Raw genomic sequence first — 21,161 nt, forward strand, 5'->3', positions numbered from 1 at the left:
GACCAGACTCAATTGATGTGTTTATAAGACATAACCATTCCGTTTAAAATTTGGGCGATTTTTAAGAATATGATTGACTTTTTTTTCTATTTGTCTATTAGATTAACCTTAATGTTTTCTCTTCTTTTTCTTTAGCACAACACACCAACCGTCGTCGGCCAAGGCTTGCGCCTGTAACCACCAGTGGGCTTTGGCATTCAGTGACTTGCAGGGTTTTCCAGGGATTCTCATAGTTGTGGCACACTTCCTTGAATCTTTCTTATGGTAAGTGAACTTTATATGATGGAAATTGGACTCGATGGTACCCTTTTTGGACAGGCTTCTTGGAAATTCCTATTTGATATTTTCTATATAGATTCCTATTTGATAGAGTCCAATTCTCGTTACATTAAGTTCGTTTCACTTTAGAAAGGGTCAATAAAGTGTTCCACAGCTATGAGAACTCCTGGAAAACCCTGAAATGATTTTACCCGTTGCAGGATAGTCAAAAGCCCTACAGTCTGCTCCCGAGTTACGCGGTTTCTGCGTTCCCGACGAATCCGCGTAACTCGAATATCCGCGTAAGTCGAATTTCACGATTTTTGGCTAAAATACTATTGATTACTCTGAGTTTTTTTTTTATCTAATTTAGTATTATTATACTCTTTATCATTTACTTGATATGATTCGCGCAGAAAATTCTAATATTTCTGGCTTTTAAGCGGTTTCAATATGTTAGCAAAAATGGAATTTATACCGAACTTGAAGCAAATTGTACTGATTTGACATTTAATCTGTCAAATTTAGAAAACCGCGTATCTCCGAATCCGCGTAAGTCGAGAACCGTGTAACTCGGGAACAGACTGTACTTGTATGGGGATTACGCTCCAATCGGGGCTTGAACTCACCACGGAAACGTGGCTAGGTCGTACGATTTGATGATTGTACCACGAAACCAGATCCTAACTGGCTCTAAAAGAATAAAATATAATGCTCTCGTTCCAAACCCATACTGGAGCTTTAAGTTTTAAATCGTTTAAATCGTAAAGTTATGTAGAAGTAGATGCGAAAAACATGCAGGCCCAAGCATTAATTGCGTTAAATATTTTCAAGAGCATCTCTAGCTTCCAATTTCAAGTTTTATTTCTTGTAGCGAACCTATCAGACAGAACCAACTTTACATACGTGATTGATTAAAGAAGCGACATTTTAAGCCCTATTCATGAGTAAGCTTACAGAAAGACGTTCTCAAAGCAATTTCTACCGCTTGTTGCAAAACAGATGTTCTAAAGTGCTAATCAGTTATGTAAAAACGTATTTAATTGACTAATCGATCATTTCGAACTGAAAATTCTTTCCTCGACCGCTATGTTTCATTTCGTTCTAGTCTTTTCAATGTTCTTGGATGAGCTGTGTGTGGTCCATCCTATGAATTGAATGGAATCATAGCAGAATGATTTGTATGGCCTAATTTTTGTTCACTTAGTAACTTAGCAAACAAATTATGTTAAACCAACATCATGTCCCATTAAAAAAAAAGATAAACCCTTTCTGCCTGCCCAGCACAACAATTATTTCATTAAGCATGTTTTGGAGAACATTCACCTTCCCTAGCAAACATCATATATAGCACTACCTTTGAAAGCGCCTAGCCCAAAAAGCACCGAAAAGCACTTGTGTGTGCCCTGACATTGAATTAATTACCGATCCGCCAAACAAAAACGGCGACCAAAATGTGTCCTCCTCAGGGAGCCGACGAGCCAGGTTGCAACGCTAACGAGCTACTCCCGAAAGCTACATCCGACGCATTCGATAACATCTGGGAGTTTTTGTCTTCTCTGTTTCGAACCTCATCATTACCCAGTGTGATAATTGTTGTTCCTCCCCGGAACCCGTCCGTGTCCGAAATGGAACTGGAATTAATTAAACGGAAGGTTCGGCAAATTAAATCCCTCACGTTTGGTGTGCTGCGCCTGTGTAGGGCATGAAACATCACTCCTGCTGTGCAAATTTCTCCAGCCAACCAGCTTTTGTTTGAATGTTTTTGAATAAATAGAAGGTTTTACACTTTAAGATAGCTTATCACAACGTCCCGTGCAGTTGATATGTGTTGCTTCCTTTGCATACTTTAATACAGAAAAAAATGGCATCAATATGCGTAATGCGAGTCCTCGAAACTGTGCCTCCATAACTGTGTACGATCTGCATTTGCAAGCACCACATGACCGATGTACGAGATATGTAGAACTTTGGCTAGAGAAGGGAATGCCCAGTCCCCGTGTCTTTGCAAAAGATGGAACGATGATTGAAAGAAGTAGTGAGCCTAAGAAACAGAAAAAGCAAGAACAAGTTAAGGGGATAAAATGTCCCCCTTTTTCCCGTACGCCCCTCCCCGGAAGGCCTTCGAAACGGCTAGCTGGGCTGGGACTAGATGGGGAACTGTCCTTAGAACTACTTTTCCGCTTTATCCTTCGGCAGGGGCATTTGAGCATGTTGTGGTGGGGTGGGAATGGGACGAAATTATGTCAAGTATGTGATGGTATTTAAATAATGTCCCTGCTGCTTACCACACCGTAGCAGAGTGGAAAGAAACGACGACTGCCTGGGTGTCCGTTCGCCGTTTTCCACACACACATACACACAAATCGATATATGATGGGGGAGTAGGTTAACGCATGATACGCTTTTCCTAGAAGTTAAACTTTCCTGCATAAATTGTTTGATAAACTATGCGCAACTTTATCGTCACTAGTGTACGTTAGAAGTATTAGTCAAAGGACTGCGATATTGTTTAAGTGTATTAAAACGAAGATTTGCGTCGCTCTCCCCTCTAATAACACACGTTCGATATTGTAATTAATTGTAAATCTTTACCACCACCACCACAGCACCACAGCTAAACTTGTTCCATGTAAAACAAATTAAGTAATCAAAACTGGATCGTGTGTGACACATTAAGCTGATGGCAAACGGGGGAAGCTATGTTGAAGTAGAAGGGTCCGCATCGAACGCACACCATTTGCGTATGCAACGCGTAAAGATGGGCCCTTGCGTTACTCGCTAGGGGTGCGCTTTTTATTCCTATTTATTACTTTATTATTTCTACTCCCTTTCTCCCACAAACACACACACGTGCTTGGTGGAGGTATTAAATTTACCGAAAGACGAGAAGATCCTACCTTTTTTTGTTGTTGCTCTGTTGAGTCCACCTTCTACGTATTCCGATGTGTGCGCTGCACATGACACCCTTGTGGTCGTGGCACGTGCCACAGTAGGTCTCTGCTAGCCGGTCCGTTTTATTGGACATAACCGAACGTGACCAGGCATTCGTGGTGTGTGCTGTTCAGTTTTCAAGACCATCCGGGAACACCAGGCGGGATTACAATTTAACGGACCAATCAATTAATGCTGGAAGGACCTTTGGGGGAGAAAATCAAAATCAATATTAGCGATGCAGTTTTAGTATCAACAAGGATGTGCTTAACTTTCATGATTAAGCTGTTCGATGCACTCACCTTCTTTTCGAACGAGAATTTCATAATTTACATCCTCCTTTTTCGTGTAGCTGTAATATTTACAATCACGCCTCTTTTGCCCCGAATATCCGTCTTCCGCTCTCAGTGCAACACGTTATTGCATGTCTGGCTCGGTTCTGTCTGTCTGTCGGTCCTATCTGCCATCATTATTTAATAAAGCATTAGAGTGCCAAAAAAATAATAACGGCATCACCCCACTCATCCCCGAAACTCTCCGAATGTGATTAAATTGACGGATGGTTTACCGGCGGCGTCCCTTCGGAAATGTAAATTTCCCAGACAGCCCCCATATAAACCGGTGTGTGTGTGTGTGTACCTACGTGCTGCTGTCGGTCCTCGAGGTAGGTGGCGCACCCGCGTTCGTGCGGCGTATGGCGGTGAAGTGCAATAAACGCACACAGGCACACGCGTACCCAGATAGGGGCACCTCCTGTGTGACCAAAATTACGTCATAATTGTCCTAAAAAGGCCGCACGTGGTGACCCTTATAATTTTATCCACCCAGACACGGGACGGCAGGGTAAGGTTTGGAGGTTCCTCCTGTGATTTCACGCACGATAAGAAAGGACATTATTCACATGATTTCGCTTATCTGTTAGGTTTTGTGATATAGCATTTACTTACCTTTGGAGGAGAGGTATCTTATTTTACGTTTATTTTCTACCTTAAAGCACCTTGCTGCTCTGGCTCGTTCCACGTGACACGGGGAAAGGATAGTTCGCCTACTCCGATTCCTTTTGACAGATGAAATCATCTTCAGCGCCTACCTGGAATTCGATTTATCGCCTACCATTCATCTCGTGTGCACGTTTTCCCCCCAAAGCAAGCCAAAGCAAGCCAAATAGACGAGCAAAACAAAACAAGAAAAAAGGTTACAAAAGAAAACACGCGTGGAAAGCACGACCCGGGTACGGGTACAGTAAATCTGACACTATTTCGACGTGTGACCTAATTCGATGAAACACGAAACAGGATAGATGAAGCAATAACACACACAGAAAAAAAGGAAACCACACACGCACGGAGAGAAGCACCCCCTTTTGAGGAACGGTGAAAAATCGGAACGGCCTAGGAATGTTTCGCACCATCCCCACCACCGCATTGTGTGCCTGCAGGACACTCCGTCACATCCACTTTGCGATGAATCAATTGGCAGAAGGTCGGTAACTGTAAATGGGACTTCGTTTTGATTATCCTTTTACAACAATTCGGTTTCTCGGCCCTAATCAAATCGAGGTTTGTCGCGCCACCCTTATCGGTATGATCGATTGGTGGTGATGGTGGTGGTGGTGGTATCGTTAGAAGGGTTGTCCTTTTTGCCCGCACAAATACGTACATAAAAGCTCACCCCCTGCTTTTATGTGCTACGGCCTCTTCCCCGTACTCGTAATTTGATCTCGATTGTAATTTGATCGTAAATTTATTACAATCGATCGGGGGAACTCGTGTTTCGTGCCATTTCCTCCCAATCTCTGTTTGTATGATTGGAGTTGGCGAAATAGAAGGGTGTAGCACTTATTAAAAAGGGCCTCCACCAGCGCGCGTCCCAGCCGTTCGTTTATTGACGTTGTGCTTTAATTTTATTTTCTCTCTATTCATCGTTCCAACCCACCAGGAAGCCTCCCGCCAATTAAGTCCACGCCCACGTGTGAGTGTCTGACAGTCGCAACAACCACAAAAAAAACTCCGAGAAAACAGGGCGCTTGCGGTCCCAAAAGGATGGCCTATCGCGCTTTGCCCGAACAATGACGGTGGCTAGACTTGCCTGATGAATGGTCAAAACGGGCCACACGGCGCTTGAGTTCGTTGACCAGCCAGCGTTCGGTATGTATGTGTGTGTGTGTGTGCACAAGGATCAGGATTACCCTTTGGGATACATAAACTGGAAGAAACTCTTTTTTTTTTAAACGGTGTACCGTTTGTCTCATTGTGCCATAATTTCGTACGGCGGCTGAGGTTTCGAGGAAGACGGAGACTTCCGGCGGTGTCCCGGGGGAGTGTTCCCCATCTTCGAACGGGAAGTGGCAATTCATTGCACAAGAAGAAAGAGAATGAACGGTACAAAATGCAGCAGAAAGTGCCAAGCCGTGACCGCGCACGTGGCGACGGGACACACTGTCGAACGGGGTTCGCGCGCGCGATGATGGATGATGGCGCAGAACCCTTTAGCGGACGCAATTTCTGTACACTTCCTGTGGATTGCGGATTGCGGGTGAGTGAGGTAGGGGTTTTTTTTCCTCAGTTCGACGTTTACTTACTTTTTCTAATGCACCCATAGCCAGGAAGTGAGTACGATGACGGGAACAATGGGATTGTTTGTTAGTAAAAGTGTTAAAAAACATAACTACTCAAGAATTTTTCGAATCGATCATTGGGAAGATATTGGCGCACTTCACAAATTCTTACTGTTCCGTGCCGATCTTCTCCGGCAGGCCACGTGAAGAATTGGCTCTCAGCAAGAGTCGCAGGGTCGTTGCGGGGGAGAAACAAACAGCGGCCTTTTGGACAGAGCCTTTGATACTTTGCCTACTAACCAATCCTTCCCGCTAGTTGTTTCTGTTCCAATAGTTGGGATGCCTATGCAGACGGATGTTTAGGTTGTTTAGCTTGAAATTCCAGGGACTTTGTCCTATTTCGGATGTTGGAATGAAATGTGTTTACTTGAGGAGCTTTTACGTTTGAATATCTCTTTATTGAAAACATGGCCTGCTTTTATACGAAATTTTACCCTTGCATGTTTACCCGTTTTTCCGTTCGGACTGGATAGCTAGGGTTATAAAAAAAACTTTTTGTGACGTGGAAGGATTTAGAAGGACAAAACAATGGTTACTTGGATTAGGATAAGCAAATGGAAGGAGCAGGAAGAAATTTATATTCGCATGTGTAACACCTTGCATTAAAACCTCTAAATTTCTTCCAGAAAAGCAATTCCAATCATTCCCTGACGTTTGGACAGTTCGGTGATCAGTTGCTCTACAATCAGAATCTCCATCAGTTACAGTCTGTGTCAGGCCCGGCATAGATTCGTGACCAGTTTCAGGATACCAGTTCCAGACACAAAATGAGTATCTGCCCGTTTAGACTTCCTAATCAGCTTCGCTATAGGTTAACGAACTAGGAATACATTAGTAATAATTTTTAAGGCTACGATCTACGATTCATTTCAAGTCCAGTATAGGTTCTATATCAGTTCATAAACCAGGGGCGAATAAACATTACGCAAACTAAGCGGCCCGAGGTCTCGAGGGGTCCCGAATTAAGGACCACCCCCGCTAACTCGTGTGATCGCTTAACGTCTCCACTTGTGTTAGTCCGCCCCTGTCCTAGACTAGGATAGGTTTCAATTCAGTTGCAAGATCAGTATATGTTCGTGAATCATCTTAAAAAGCCGAAGTTCTGTTGTATTAAGATGTTCTATCAGATAGGCTCTAGAACAGCAGCATGAAAACATGATAGTAACAGTGACTTACAATCGTATGAAAGCCCCTTGCTTTAAGCCCGGAGAGCATGGGATGTTCTTGGCTGAGTCTTCTTCTATTTGGCGTATTGTACTACGCGGACATGGCGGTCTTTATAGGCTTTCGAGACTTATTCAGTAGCACCGAGCCAGTTCGCCAGTCCTTGCTACGGGGGCCAGTTCGCCAGTCCTTCCGTCTCTTTGTAGACCTTCGTCGTAAACACCAAAAAACTGCTTTGAGCAATTGTGAAGATCACTATAGATCGTTATTAATATGAAGAATTGTACTCTATCAAATTTCTCGGATGATCAAGACATCTTACTAGATTCATCCTTAATTCCATTTTAAGAATATCCCTAAAAAGGGCATTTGTGCTCATATTTACAACATAATTTAAAAAAAACTAGGTAAATAATATAACAAAGGAATAATTGTTAACCATTTTTATCCTTCAATTCCCTCATCTTACCCCAATGTGCCAAAGTTCAAAGTCAATCGTCCGGTCACATAAGCGAGTCCTGGCATTATTTTGTCATTCGCACCACACAAAGTCCACCCTTCGAGCTGACTGGTGTTTTCCACCATTTTTTTGCTTCTCGCTTTTCCTCTTTTCACTTACCACAAACATCCTGATCGACAGACACACACTCACTATAGCCTTTTAATCTCATTCCGCCGGCAATAACTCGGTGCAATTATAAAGCACCTCCATCCTTTTTTTTGTTATGCCCTAACCCCCCGTGAGAAAGAGCTGGTGTCCTCTGTGCTCGTCGACCACGTGCTTCCGACCGTCCGTCCGGTGTTGCATCATCCAGTGCCCCGGGGAAAGCGAGATGGTTGGAACAGAGTTGGAATGCTTGACTATTCACCGCGTGCACAAACGTGCGAGTGGATTCCATTCTTGAACGAACGCTCGGGCGGCAGGAAGAGGCAACCCCAATGGCTTCACAATTATGCCAGCAGGACGACGATATCACACACACACCCTTGCCTAGCAGGGGCCTGTTGCTTTTTATTTTGCTGTCCAGCTCAAAGCTCGTCCGATGGGAAAAAAACTGCTGGAGTGATGACATATTGGTTTGCTGTGGCGCGTTTCAGTTTCGGGCTCGAACGAGTCGTTTTGAATTCGCGCCTCGTACCTGTTGTTGCGGCGTTGACCGGTGGTATTTGCGCAACGATGGGTTTGCCGATGCCACAGGATGGACACCGTCGTATCGGTAGACAAAGGTTCACGACGGTGCCCCGTCCCCGTGCCGCGAACGACGACGGCATGAGATGGCGCATACTTCCCTTTTTGCGCAAGGAAGCACCTTAATGCGTATGGTTTGTTTCGCAAGCCACGGTACGGTGATGCTGCTGCTGCTGCTTGCTGGCAGGATGTGTGGTTGTGCAGGATGAAAAGGATGATGGTATCCGGTCGGTCGAGGGTGGTTGGTTGGCACCAGCCGCGTACCGTGCATAATTATTGGGTGGGTATGAATATTAAATATGAGAATTGTTCGCATTTCTTAGAATATTTTTCCACGCTTGGTCGTTCGTTTGTCCTTTGCGGGTTTTGTGTGGTTGGCACGTGTCGATGAAAATGCCATTTCTAAGGTGCAGGTGCGGGTTTCGCACGAAGACGAAGGAATTTGTCTTAGAAATGCTGCCAAAAGGGATAAGAATAGCGTAGAAGCGGTGGATGTTCGATCCGAGCTTCTACTTTAAGCAATCGGGTGAAGACGACCCGATCTGAGTGCCAGATAGAATATATATCCTTGCAACCCCGAGTACGAAGAATTCCGGAACCTGTCCTCCTTCCTTCCCCCGGACGTGTGCAATATGAATATGACAGATGACCGGGTTTTATGAGGTTTGTCGGTATATGATAGTGAGGGGTTTGATGAGGGGCAGCGGGGTGTGTCATTTGCATAATCTTTGCCCATCCATAAACGGAGGATAAACGGTTCAAGGTATTCGGTGATGAAGGTAATCGCAAAACTCGCCACGTGCTTTAAGGGTACATTTGCGGTACAATGCGTCTTCAGCGTATTAGCACAGTTAGTGGTAGTTATTGATTTTTGATGCCTTTTTACCACTGACACAGCTAGCAGCAGAATGAATTCTTTCCAATCGTAACGATAGCTTTCTTGGATTCAGATCCCTTTTTTGAACGGCTCTTCAGTTTATAAGGCATTAAAAGTATGCTTAAAATTGATAATAAACAATTCAACATTGAACCAATCGCGTCTTGAAGCCAGTATCGAGCTCATGTTATGCATATGCTTAATGTTGTTCATATTATTGCCCCTGTTTTCGATGTACAAACGCAATTTCATAATCTGTAAGCAGACTGACCCCATTTTCAAATGGCATTTTGTGATTAAATTTAACCGCAAGGCGAGTAAGTGAACATCGTGCATGTAAGCAATGGTTCCCGGTTGGCAATCGAACCACGTACGACCTTCTGGCTGCCGGCGAGCAACCTAAGCCACTGCTCATGGGAACATTATTCACACTCTTTTATTTGTCGCATTATTTTTTTTTAATGGATTTTATCTACTATCTACACGACTGGACTCATTTGATGCCTTTCGAGGAAAAATTCCCAATAAATGCGAGAATTATTTCATAAATTTGTAGGATCAACTCGAAAAGGAGCTTTTTGAGTACATTCGACTCGATCAAAACTGTCCAATTCGCTGATTCTATTAAATCATGAAGAGTCTATATTTCCAAAAAATGTCAGGATATTTTCTCGAATTTTTCTGTAATTAAGGATAAAAAATCGTTACGTAGAGCTGTTTTTTAATCCTCAAGATACATAATTACATACATTGGACTACTTTCGATACTTTCTTTGAATCTGTCGAAGGTCCGGCCCTTGACGATGGAACGAGGAAAAACATACATTTTGTAAATGTATAAGTTGATAGTCCACTGAAGCTAGTTCTAGTAGCAGCAGTCTTAACATTTCTCGGCGCTCAGGACTTATTGGTTTAAAGTGCACTCCTTGAGGTCAATTTTTACGCAATTCATTTATGTTTAAATCTTGGTTTGAATAGACATTACAATCATACAATTTTCCATAGTTTTAAAAAGGCTCTCGAGATCTGCCTGAGGTCCGCTGCTCTGACAACTTAGAGGGATCTTAAATATAAGCAGTGCTGCAAAATATCATTGTAAATGTCATAAAAAGGTCTGACTGAAACAAAATCCATATCAACGTCACGTACTTTTTTATAGAGACTTTGAGCCAATTGGCCACGTCACGTACTCAATTGTCATAATCAGAGGTGATACTCAAAACGATTGGTGTGACCAATACATGCTTCGTGACATTTTTGCGTCCATCGCTTGGTCAGTCACTATGTCATGACTTTTTTTTATTGTGATCAATTCTGCAAAACGTCATTGTCATGGTCATGATAAAGCTGCTCTACTGTGATGATCAGAGGTGAGCCTCATACAGTTTTTGCGACCATCATATGCTTAGTGACATTGTGTGCAATCCACTCTTGGTCAGTCACTTGGTCGTGACATTTTCTGTCAGTGATCATCCCGATAGTCATGGGAGATATGTGGTGCGTGCGAGTGCTTCCAAGAAACTAAATGAGTTTCTCGCTCTGTTTAGCCCGACTGATAATCAAACAAGACAGAGCGAGAAAGCATGCTAATTTTGTTGATTGGGACTGCTCTCCAAGTATATTCCAAGAATGTCGTGATTATCACAGACAGAAAATGTCATGAGTGACCAAGAGTTGAGTGCTAAAAGCATTGGTGATTGGTCTACCAACTGTGTCAATCTCACCTCTGATCATCTCAGCTGTGTACGTGAGCTGATTTGAGCTTCATTTCAATCATGAGTGTTGGTGACCGAAACAGTAGCAGTTGGCAGCACGGTTCACAGTCAGAAAAAATCATGATTATGCTTGCGCCGGCATTTAGTTCAGCTTGTCAGTCAGAGTATCGGGTTTGATTCAAGCACTCGCACGTCACGCTCGGCATGTCATGACGCACTTTCATTGAGTATCAGCAATGAGCATCAAGCCACCATGGATATGTTCATTGTATTCGTTTGTGAAAATCTCGTGATACTCATGACATTTTGCAGCACTGATTATAAGTATGACTTGAGCGGACGTGGTCATCCGATCATCGTGTTCAAATAATCAAATAAGACACTAAGATACTTTCACTAATTCGTATCTAAAATTGTTTCTTCTCTTATTTTGATTGTTGGAGCGAACAAAAGATTTCCTTTTGAATTTTGATAACTTTAAAGAAAACTTTCATCATACGTCGTAAGTAATTGACTTCAAATTTTGAAAGAAAGCTTCCCTCCCCCAGTTCAAGAGACGAAAAGTCGTACAAAACGAGTCATTGCGCAGAAAATTGCTTTCCAGCTAAAATCAATACACCGACCATCATAAAAGCAAGAAATGTTCCAAAGAAAACATTTGCTACCCGTGACATAGAAAGAACTCGGCAGCTTACCGATTCAATCGAAGCAGATCAATTTGCACTCTACTTCATTGCGCCGTAAAGTGTACTTTTACACCACCCTCTACCCATTGGCCCTCTTCCCATTCAATACTTAAAGAGGCTTTATTGCGTCCGGTGCGTCATGCGAATAGAACCGATCCTATTCTTGAATTCCCCTTTCTATTTTGCTATCCCAATGAATGGACCAAGAACGAGCGTAAATCTTTTCACTCCCTTCACTTTCTCCCCTAAAAGGAGGTTACATTCGCAATGGCGCTGGACACTTCAAACGCAACATTGAATGCCACTGCAGGGCACTGTGGGTCAATGGAAAGAATAAGAACTTCCGGCGGAGTGGAAGTCTCCAGACCTATAATGATGAATTTTCTTTCCCAACTTCGTACCAAAAAGCGAAACTACAAACACTGGCGACCTTTGAATTGCTTAATGCTTCAACTGTAATTATTTACAACAAACGATCATGGCGGGGGTAAAACAGGAGTCCTTTGAGTCATTAGCTGAGGATATGCTGAGACGGTGCCTTACAGCACGTACGGGTAGTACGGGGCGTACGAGGCAGCCGTGTAGGCGGCCGTCAGCGGGGCACTGTAGGCGGCAGCGGCCACCGGAGCGGTAGTGTAGGCAGCAGCCAACGGCGAGGCGTAAGCGGTGTAAGCGGCAGCAACTGGGGCCGTATAGGCGGCGGCCACCGGTGCCGTGTAAGCGGCCGACACGACGGCCGGGGCGGTGTAGGCAGCGGCCACTCCGTTGTAGTTCCGGGCGACGTACTGCGAGCTCTGGGCGGTCACAACGGCCGGTGCGGCGACGACGGCGGCGGTCAGCGGCTTGCCAGCAGCGCAGGCAACGGCGATGGCGACGAAGATGAACACTTTGGCGAACATTTTGTTTGGTGGTGGTGGTGGTTTGGGGTTTTGGTGGTTTGTAGAAGCAGTGATCGTTTGCTGGCTGTGAACTGTGTCGTTTGCTACCGATGATCGTCATATTTATACTCCCGATTAATTGTAACGTTCCCCCCGAAAAAAAACCGCGTCTCTTGGGGAGAGGGTAAGAGACCGTGACGAACAGTACATGTATCGCGGTCATCGAACGTCATTGAGGATCGTGAGGGCCGCTCTTGGGATAGTGTCTGGCACTCTGTGGTACTGCGTGGTGCGTAGCATGCGTTTGATTAAGCATTCCAACCTGATCACGTCGTGTGATCGTACGCGGGACGTGCTATATGGTGGCGGCCAACCTGTTGTACGACGGTGTCGGCGGTGACGTTCTGACGCATCCTACTGTGTGCCGGCGTGTTACACAATGTCTGAAAATTGGGTAATGTCACTGTCAACCGGATAAAGTAGGGCTACTGTTGTAAAATCAAAGAAACTGATGGCTTTTTGGGAACGCTGTTTAAATGTTAAATTGTAAGCAAATGGTCAAATTGTTAAAACTTTGATTATCTAAATATTAAAATTCATAATCGATTGAGCGTAATCTATTGATTTATACGAGATGTATGAAATGTCTATATAGATATTTACATGAACATGAAGTAAAACTGATTTACTCATGATCATAAATATTGAAACTTATCGACATTTGATAAGTATCTGTTGTTTCATTCTGACTACTCAACTGGGTTCTGTTTTGTCTGTATTCTACCCTCTTCTCTAAGATCTTTCGCATGATAAAGATTTGGTCAGTGGTTGATTTTCCTTGACGGAATCCTCTTTGAATCCTAGTATGTTTTTGGTGTGATTGACATCTATACGGATCCCGGGATAAAGTCGTAAAGTAGAGGATCCTAGCAACTTTCCCGGCATGGGTTCTAGCTTGGTATGAACCATGCCCTCCATATGTAAGGCTGAATATCCTAAAACTAACAACTCACAGATAGCTGAGCTAGGCCGAATATAGTTCTAGTAGTACACTTACGTTCTTCACCAGTTCAGTTGCGATTGTGTTAGTTTTTGGATGTCTTTTTATTATTCTTCAATCGCCGGATGACTTTTCGGCTTTTCCTAGATGTTAGATATCACTAACACGATGCTATCTTCTATTGCTGTTCTAACTGCTCGTTAAATTGTTCGTTGAGTAATAAATAATGCCGGAGGTTCTAGATAGAAGGAAAAAGAAGACCCAGAGAAGAGACTTCACCATTGATTGTTGACTCAGCTAAAAGTTTACAAAATATAAGTGATTTGTAACTTGATTTTTAATTGTATTTTTTGACCGAAGTGTTTCGACTATCATTTTAAAGGATGAAATAATGCTGCAAATATTGGAGTTAAATTTTGAAAAAATCGTATAAAGCATTGAACTATGATGCAAAGATTGGCACGGTTTTGCATGTTCTTTAAAAGAGCAAACATTTTTTAGCTCTGTTTAAACGGGAGGTAGTGGTTTATTAAATAAAAATTATTTTTCTTTTTTATTTCAGTTCTTTTTGGAACAATTAGTCATTAACCTGAATCAATAGTGTCAATGTTGCAATCTTCTTCTTCTTGTATGGCACAACAACCGTTTTCGATCAAGGCCTGCCTGTGCCACCAGTGGGTTTTGTATTTCAGTGACTTATTGATTACCCATTGCGGGATAGTCAGTGCCTCGTATGGTGGCACGGTCCATTCGGGGATTGATCCTATGACAGGCGTGTTGTTGAGGCGTACAAGTTGATGACTGAACCACCAGAACGGCCCAACAATGTTCTACCATCATTAAAATATTACAAAGTAATACGGTTTGGTCTTACTTTTACTGATGATTTTCTTATATCGTTTTTATTGTAACGCGGTTTTGATTGTATTTTATGGAAATCTAAGAAAAGTTGGATAAGTTCGATAAACAGATAAAGCTGTATGCGTAAATAGGGACACTTGCTCTGAAAGTGTATTTGCTGCTACATAAAACACGTTGTATGGGTATTTATTTCCTTCAGCAAAAAAAAAATCGAGCCCCAAGCGTAGAAAAAGTTAAAACTTCAAAAGCCCCTAAATTGAGCTAATGCAAACAACGTTTTTCGTATCACCCAATTGTGCCGGCGTGTGTGCGCGCGGTTCCACGAGTGCGTTGATTTTGCGTGTTCTGTTGTGATCGCTTTTTCGCTTCTTTCGGCACATGCAAACGCACCACACACACATACACACGCGTGGGCACGCATCTTTCCTTCGTTGTTTTCATTACCTGTGGAGAGAACTGCGATGCATACATGCACAACGGGAGCGTAAGCAAGAGAGCGAGAGAGTCGGTAAATCACAGTGGAGTAGAGTAGGACAAAAATAAAACAGATATGTGTTGTTGTTGTGTTGTTGAGCGGTGATATTATTTTTAATAAATAAATCATTCCAAAACGTCGCAGGAAAAAATTAAAACGGATCATTTGTGTTGGTTCTGCAATTTATAATATATTTTTTCTACAACCTAAAACTCCACATTCGGCTATATGTCAGCTACCCGCACCACTATGCATTGCGAGAGAGATAGAGAGAGAGAGACAGAGCGAGCTTCGTTCGCGACAGCACGCGCCGCGCGACGACGGCTTCGGGCAGACAACACGCACACACAAAGCAGAGCAACGGGAGCACAATAGTTTTATCACTGATAGCGCACGGATGTGTTTTGTGTCGAGCGGTTAGTTTTCCAGGATACACGCGCGAGACTGGTTTTCGAATCGTTCTTCCCCGAAGCTGCACTGTACTGAAAACATTGCTTCTCGAGGAATCACACCGCAGTGAACGCGCGTCGTCTGTGCAAGTAAAAAAAAAGTAGTGCACAATCGTTGAACAAAAGAGTAGAAGGAAATAAAACATGCACTTTGTTATTGAGCCCCTTTTCAAATAACGCTCCAGTTTGATGATTTGCCGTGGTTTTGTAGTGTGCAATGCGTAAACGTTGATGTTGTAAAGGGTAAACGTGTGACTGCTCCGTTGTTGCTATTTGTTGGATTAATCCTAGCAAGCGAAGCACTTTGTATTGTGCCGTAGTAGTAGTAGTAGTGCGACGGCTGTATTGAGGAGATGCCGTTGCCAGTTTGAAAACGCGTCCTAATTGTGTCCCGCGAAAGCAAAACCAAACCGTCGAATCCATTTTGTTTGGGGTTCCAGTGCGGTTCCCGCGTCCCCTCTGTCTGTGTGTGTGTGTGTGTGTGCATGTGGTTCAGCTTTTGTATTCCGGTGTTTGTTTTTCGGGTACGAGATATACTGTGCGTGTAGAGCGTGGTGTGGAAGAATTTGAAAAAAACGGAGCGAAATGAAATGAAATTGCTTCAATACGCTCTGTGCTTGCTCCCCCACGCATTGTGGGTGCTTTTGTGAAGAAAACGGAAAAAGAAGAAGAAAAAAACGAAACCTTGTACATGGTGAAGGAGGAGAAGTAATCGTGCAAAAGGCATAAAGAGGAGGCGCATTTCAGCGTAATTTGCAAACAACGTCAGAAGCGACGGCGGCAACACACTCCCAAAACCGTGTGTACAATCCGTTATTCCAGAGTGTATGTGTGTCCATCCTGTACGCGTGTGGGTGGCTTAACCGTGTTGTCCTTTGCGAGATCCACAAACCTCCGCGGCGCTTGGGTGAGTGTTGGTGTTGGTTGGAGTGGTTTTTTGAATGAATTTTTGGAGACGAATGTGAGTGGAGTTTTCGTTCGCGGAAGGCTCTTGAATAGCTTCATTGACTGATTTGGCGAAACGGCTTAAGCAGCAGCCTAACAGCCAATCGCTGGGTAAGTGTGTGGAGGAGGATTATATTGACGTGAAATTGCTTTCGCAGCCCTTTCCTTTGGCCCACCTGTCGATACACCTTCGAGGGGTCAAAGTACAGCTTTGTTCGAATCTAGTCAACTATAACTATGATATTGTGTTGCCCGTGTTACTGTTCCACACACACACACGCACTGGTGTTGCTGTCAAATGTCATCCAAAATCCATCAAAAGCGATGGTTTACTCTCAACATTTTGCAACAAGTTTTTGCTACCTTCTGCATAACCGTTTTTGTTGTTTTTGTCTATCTCTAAACAAATAAATCATATCCCGCGTATCATCCGAATTATATGACACTTGTACAGATAAGTGCAACCACTACCTGCCAAAAAAAAGGCAGCACTGGTCATGTGTCCATTATCAGGTTGGCAATGTGTGTTGCTAATAGTAACGCACGCCTGGTCACGTTTTGCATTCGCTGGGAAGTTTTCGGAGCCGCTCGTTCGGGGCCAAAGGTCACACCGGCCGACGACCACCTGATTGTTTTCTACACAAACCTACCGAACCCCCCTACGTCGTTTGCCGTCGTTATCTAGAGGCAACGGCGGGAGAGAGGGTTCCCTTTGCGAAATGAATGGACAAGTGCGTGCGTGTGTGTGTGTGAGAGAGAGAAGGAGGGAGAGTAATGCGGACGTTCTTAGCGAGACAAGGAACGAGCGCGAATGTTTTCACCCGGCCAGATAACAACACACCGCCCGCTGTAGATTGTTCTTTTCTTGCCCGGTTTTGTTTTTTTCTTTATCGTTTTGAGCACTCTCGTCTCACTGACGTCACAATTTAATGGGCCACGGGGGTCGAGCCCATGTACTGAAATTTTCCTTTCAACTTATTATCACCGCCTACCCACACACACACACCGCCTGTCACCGCCAATCTTACCTAGCTGCTTTGCAACGTCCTTGCCCGGCCTGCTGTGCTGATAGTCTTCACTGTCACAGTGGCTTTCGCAGTGAGCGGCTTATCTACCTTCACGCCTATCAATGGGGAGGGGATGAGCGGGGCCTCTACCTGTGTGTGTGTGGGTGTGTGGATTGTTGTGGCCGGTTCGAAGATCACTTGACGCCTTTTTGTGAATGGGGTTGGAAACGATAAGCAGGAAGAAGGCGGTCGAGGGTTCAAAGGTTCCCGATCGCTTCTCGTGTGAGTCATGCGTGTGTGATGTGCGGCATCCTGTTATCTCCTGAAGGGTTTTCTGCAATGAAAGAGAGGAATAGAAAGATTGTTTGATAAGTAATATGTATATTAAACAACAATTAATTTATTTTTTACAGTTAGCTAAAATCACATGTTTGGATCATAGATACTGATTTTTTAAAACTATTAATAACATATTTACGGCCGTAATACTCAATCAAATTAATAAAATACTTATTTTGCATTCCATTTTTCATGCAATACCAACGCGTAAATCAGACAATTACATACATTGAAAGCTTTAGAAGATCTAAAATATTAATGTTGGCTCCCTTTCCGTTTTAAGTTCGTAGGCTGAACTTTCAGCCTGTCAGCTGTTGTATAGCAGTTTTCGAGCAGCTATCTAAGTGGGTATAATATACAGGTGGGCTTATCCCAAGGTATATTATAAATAAATACATACATAAGGCTGATTTTTATCGCTTTTGTTTCTGAATGAAGATTTTAAGAGTGTTTTGTGTATTCGTCAAGCCTCCAGAAAGCTTGTTTGAACAAAAGTTTTCAACCATCCTGTCAAAAAGTGATATTCAAATTTGGTTATAAAAAAACTTGCTATGAGATCACCTGGACTACATACACTTTGATTGTGGATTCCATCACCTGTTCTCTTTAATTTGTATTTATTTATACATGGGATAAATGTAAACACCACCTTGTTTTGCCATTTTTCGAGTAGGTACTTGAATCTAATTCTAGCTTTGAGGCTAGAATAATCTAGGCTGAAAATTGCAGGCTAGTTTTGTGTGTGGTTTTGTACGGAGTGTTCACATGATTTCAGCCTCCAACTGTCAAACTCGATACAAAAAACTGACTAGAATCGTAAAGGGCCCCATTTTTGGTTTTTGTATCACTGTTTTTTACAGATTACCAATTTTTAGATCGTACTGAAAAATATCCATAATATCGTTGTTCAGGAAGTTCAGGAGTTACATAAGTTTTTTCTTTTTATATAAAAAAATGGTAAAATAGGAAAATGTATGTCTTGGCTTCTTTTTAATAAGTTTTCCCAAAAAAATGAAAAACTGCGGAAAAATACCTAATTCTGTACTAGCACATCAAACAACAAGCATTTTTATTATAGTTAGATAGTCTGTTCAATTAACGTTTCATTTGCTCGCTCATTAGTTAGTTGATTAATTCCTCACCGATTATCGGTCTTGTTCAGAACATATCCTTCTGAGCGTCACTGCTTCTTCACACCTCAAGAGGTACAATCACGGGAAGATACAGAAATGAACAACACCTCACATCTATCATGTTTCAACCGTTTCGATTCCAATCATGGCACAAATTGAAATTGCGATAGGACTCACATTTCTCCCAGTAAAGCGCCTACACAAAACCAATAATGTATCACCCATCACCACCACCACCTCCACCAACATCGTCTTTCTCAAGTTCAAGAGTCGAGACACCAACGCGCCCCCCCTACTTCACTCGATAGAAAAGTTACGACATTCATGACGATGGCGATGATGCTGATGATGATCTTGAAATTGAAGCCATGGCGCTTGTGGCAGTACAATCATCTCGCTACTTATTGCCTTCTCGAGCAACTTGACTGGCGCTTTAAACTGTCTTTCGGGCTTGTCTGGCCTGTGTCCTAATAATCAAAGAAGAGCGTCCAATCACTAACTACACCACCACCATCCTCCGTCGTCACACTGTGCAAATAGCATCGAACACATTTAACAAACACCAAATCTCCGCTTATCATTGCAGGTTCTACTGTTTGACCAAATTTAATCATCATCATCATCGAGACAAGAAGCGCACGTCCCTAAACAAGAGATAGAGAGAGAAAAAGCGAGGCGCCAGTCAGTTAAATTATCTTCCCCCCGAAGCGCCGGAGCAAAGCAAATCATCAGCAAACACGAGGACGACCAACGGCAAAGACAAATACGCAACAAGCGGAAGAACCGGCCGTCCGTCCAGTGTCATTCAAAAATTCCAGCCCCGCACCACCACCACCACCGTCTGCGTGTCCGATCTGTCAGTTTGAATGGTTTTTAAATTGGACAGAATCACAGTCCCCGATGGTCTGCGGCGGCGGGGGTCAAAAAGTCGCCAAGATTTCTAATCTCGTTCCTGTGCCATTCGATAATTGTCCGAGTGTGCAATTAATCGATTTGCTTTAGCTGTCGGACAGTCAAAGGGCGGCAAAAGGGCGGCAAACGTGGCGGTTGCGATTACACTTTTGCTTTGTAGGATCTAATAGTTCATATCCCTTTTTGTGCCACATTGCTGGTGCTGGAGAAAAGAATGTAGGACACACACACACACGCTCAAGGAGGCAGCAAAAACGCTTAACATTGCATCGCTTCTTCAGGACTGCGTGTGAGCAGATAAGGATAAGGACCATCCGTCCAGCAGTCATTCAGGCACACACGTACACACTAGCTGCATTCGATGCATCGTAAAAGCATGACGTGTGCGCCACCATAATTGCTTGATGATTGCTCTCCGGGTCCCGTGTCGCGCTCGTTCCGGAATGAGACATTCTTACGGCGTCGATGTCATGCACAGGCCGTCTCTCGGTACATTCGTTCGTCCTTTGGACGTAGCGCGCGGTGTGGTGGCTGGATGTTGAGGCGGAAAACAGGGGAGAACAAAATTGTCATCCGCTAGAACATACCGAGGTTGGTGTGAAATTATATAGACTTCCTTTTTGTGTCGTGAACGGCCGGGGACATCTCTCGGACCGACAAAACCCCGAGGAAAATTCAACCTGTGTGCAAGTGGGGGGTAGTAGCGTGTAGTGTAGTGTGGCAGTGAGCAGTCCGTTCTACTCGAGTGAACACAAATTTGCCAGCGTAAAAAGGAAACGTCGTATCGTAGTAACCGGCACACCATGCTGCCGTTGCTAGGACATTTCACCGCTCACCGTGAGCAGGACAGCGAGCATCATCACCGCATCCTTCGGCGGAAACAATTGCCTTCAGCTAAGCGGACGAGTTCCCGCGAAAGACGACGCCAGATGATGCTGGGAACGGTGTTGCTGGCGGTTGCCCTCTGCCTGCTCCTCCCAACCAAGACGCACGGTGAGTAATGACAGCATTCCGCTTTTACTATATTTACACTTCTCGTGGGGAGGATGGGGACTCTTTGGGTTGGAAAGGTTTTTTTTTGTTTTCGTTTTAGCATAACGTACCGTGCACCTTTATGAACGGTGCAATTGGGCTAATTGGGGTACGTTCGAAGACGGTTCGCGGAACAATGAAGAGAATTTAAGAAAGCATTTTTTTTCTCCGCCTCCGCGTGGGAATTATTCTGCGCTCTACACGCGCATTCTCCAATTGTAAACAAACCATATTATTATTACAAATAATGGGTCGAAACATTTCCAAGAGTTTGGAGGTGTTTTTTTACACAAGCAAAATTGCTTTCATTTCGTTTCCAATTAATTCCCTGCCAAAGGAATTTGAAATGTGTGAACTGTAAAAATGGTGCAATAAACATTTGATGTTCTTTGTAGGTTTAATTATGCTGACAGCGACGACATTTAGCCAAAAGCATCCCTGCAGCGTGATGTTTTCGCGATGAATCAGCACCCCATGGTTACGAATTGATTTGATTATTGCGCTCCTCTCCCCCCGTACTCGGCAAAAAGGAGGATGACGAAAAGATTCATTCAACAACTTCCCGAAGCGGATCAATAAAACATCCTCGCCCAAAACCCGTTCACCCGGTTCGGTTTATTGGAGACACACCGCTTCGTTGAATCGTTGTGATAGAAAAGAAGCATTTGATTATCCTGAAAAGCAACACAC

General features: G+C 43.6%; 2 protein-coding genes and 1 long non-coding RNA gene across 9 annotated transcripts in view; 1 reads left to right on the forward strand and 2 right to left on the reverse strand.

Moving 5' to 3' along the window:
* Positions 1 to 1,582: 1,582 nt before the first annotated feature.
* On the reverse strand, positions 1,583 to 4,230 carry LOC120904589. Of its 3 annotated transcripts, XR_005739796.1 has the most exons (5): positions 4,140 to 4,230; positions 3,836 to 4,055; positions 3,495 to 3,652; positions 3,159 to 3,397; positions 1,583 to 1,892 (listed from the first exon to the last, which is right to left on the reverse strand). It is a non-coding gene; the product is annotated as an uncharacterized LOC120904589 (long non-coding RNA). The 3 variants fall into 3 exon arrangements; XR_005739795.1 differs by lacking the exon at positions 1,583 to 1,892 and having other exon boundaries at positions 3,109 to 3,397; XR_005739797.1 differs by lacking the exon at positions 1,583 to 1,892 and having other exon boundaries at positions 3,109 to 3,397; positions 3,832 to 4,055.
* Positions 4,231 to 11,870: 7,640 nt separating this feature from the next.
* On the reverse strand, positions 11,871 to 12,404 carry LOC120904588 (cuticle protein 18.6-like). Its single transcript, XM_040314682.1, has one exon. The coding sequence runs from the start codon at positions 12,337 to 12,339 to the stop codon at positions 11,980 to 11,982; it is 360 nt and encodes a 119-aa protein (XP_040170616.1). The 5' UTR covers positions 12,340 to 12,404; the 3' UTR covers positions 11,871 to 11,979.
* A 2,608-nt stretch (positions 12,405 to 15,012) lies between these two features.
* The window catches only part of LOC120902437, a 38,884-nt gene continuing 32,735 nt past the window's right edge, over positions 15,013 to 21,161 (forward strand). For 4 of the 5 annotated variants that reach the window (XM_040311162.1, XM_040311164.1, XM_040311165.1 and 1 more), the window contains exons 1-2: positions 15,013 to 16,159; positions 19,114 to 20,432. In XM_040311162.1, the coding sequence (XP_040167096.1) occupies positions 20,243 to 20,432 (190 nt within the window). In that variant the 5' untranslated portion in view covers positions 15,013 to 16,159; positions 19,114 to 20,242. The remainder of the gene's footprint in view (positions 16,160 to 19,113; positions 20,433 to 21,161) is intronic. The other variant, XM_040311163.1, reaches the window with a different exon arrangement.

Source organism: Anopheles arabiensis, chromosome 3 (assembly GCF_016920715.1).
Source record: "Anopheles arabiensis isolate DONGOLA chromosome 3, AaraD3, whole genome shotgun sequence".
Classification (NCBI taxonomy): Eukaryota; Metazoa; Arthropoda; class Insecta; order Diptera; family Culicidae; genus Anopheles; species Anopheles arabiensis.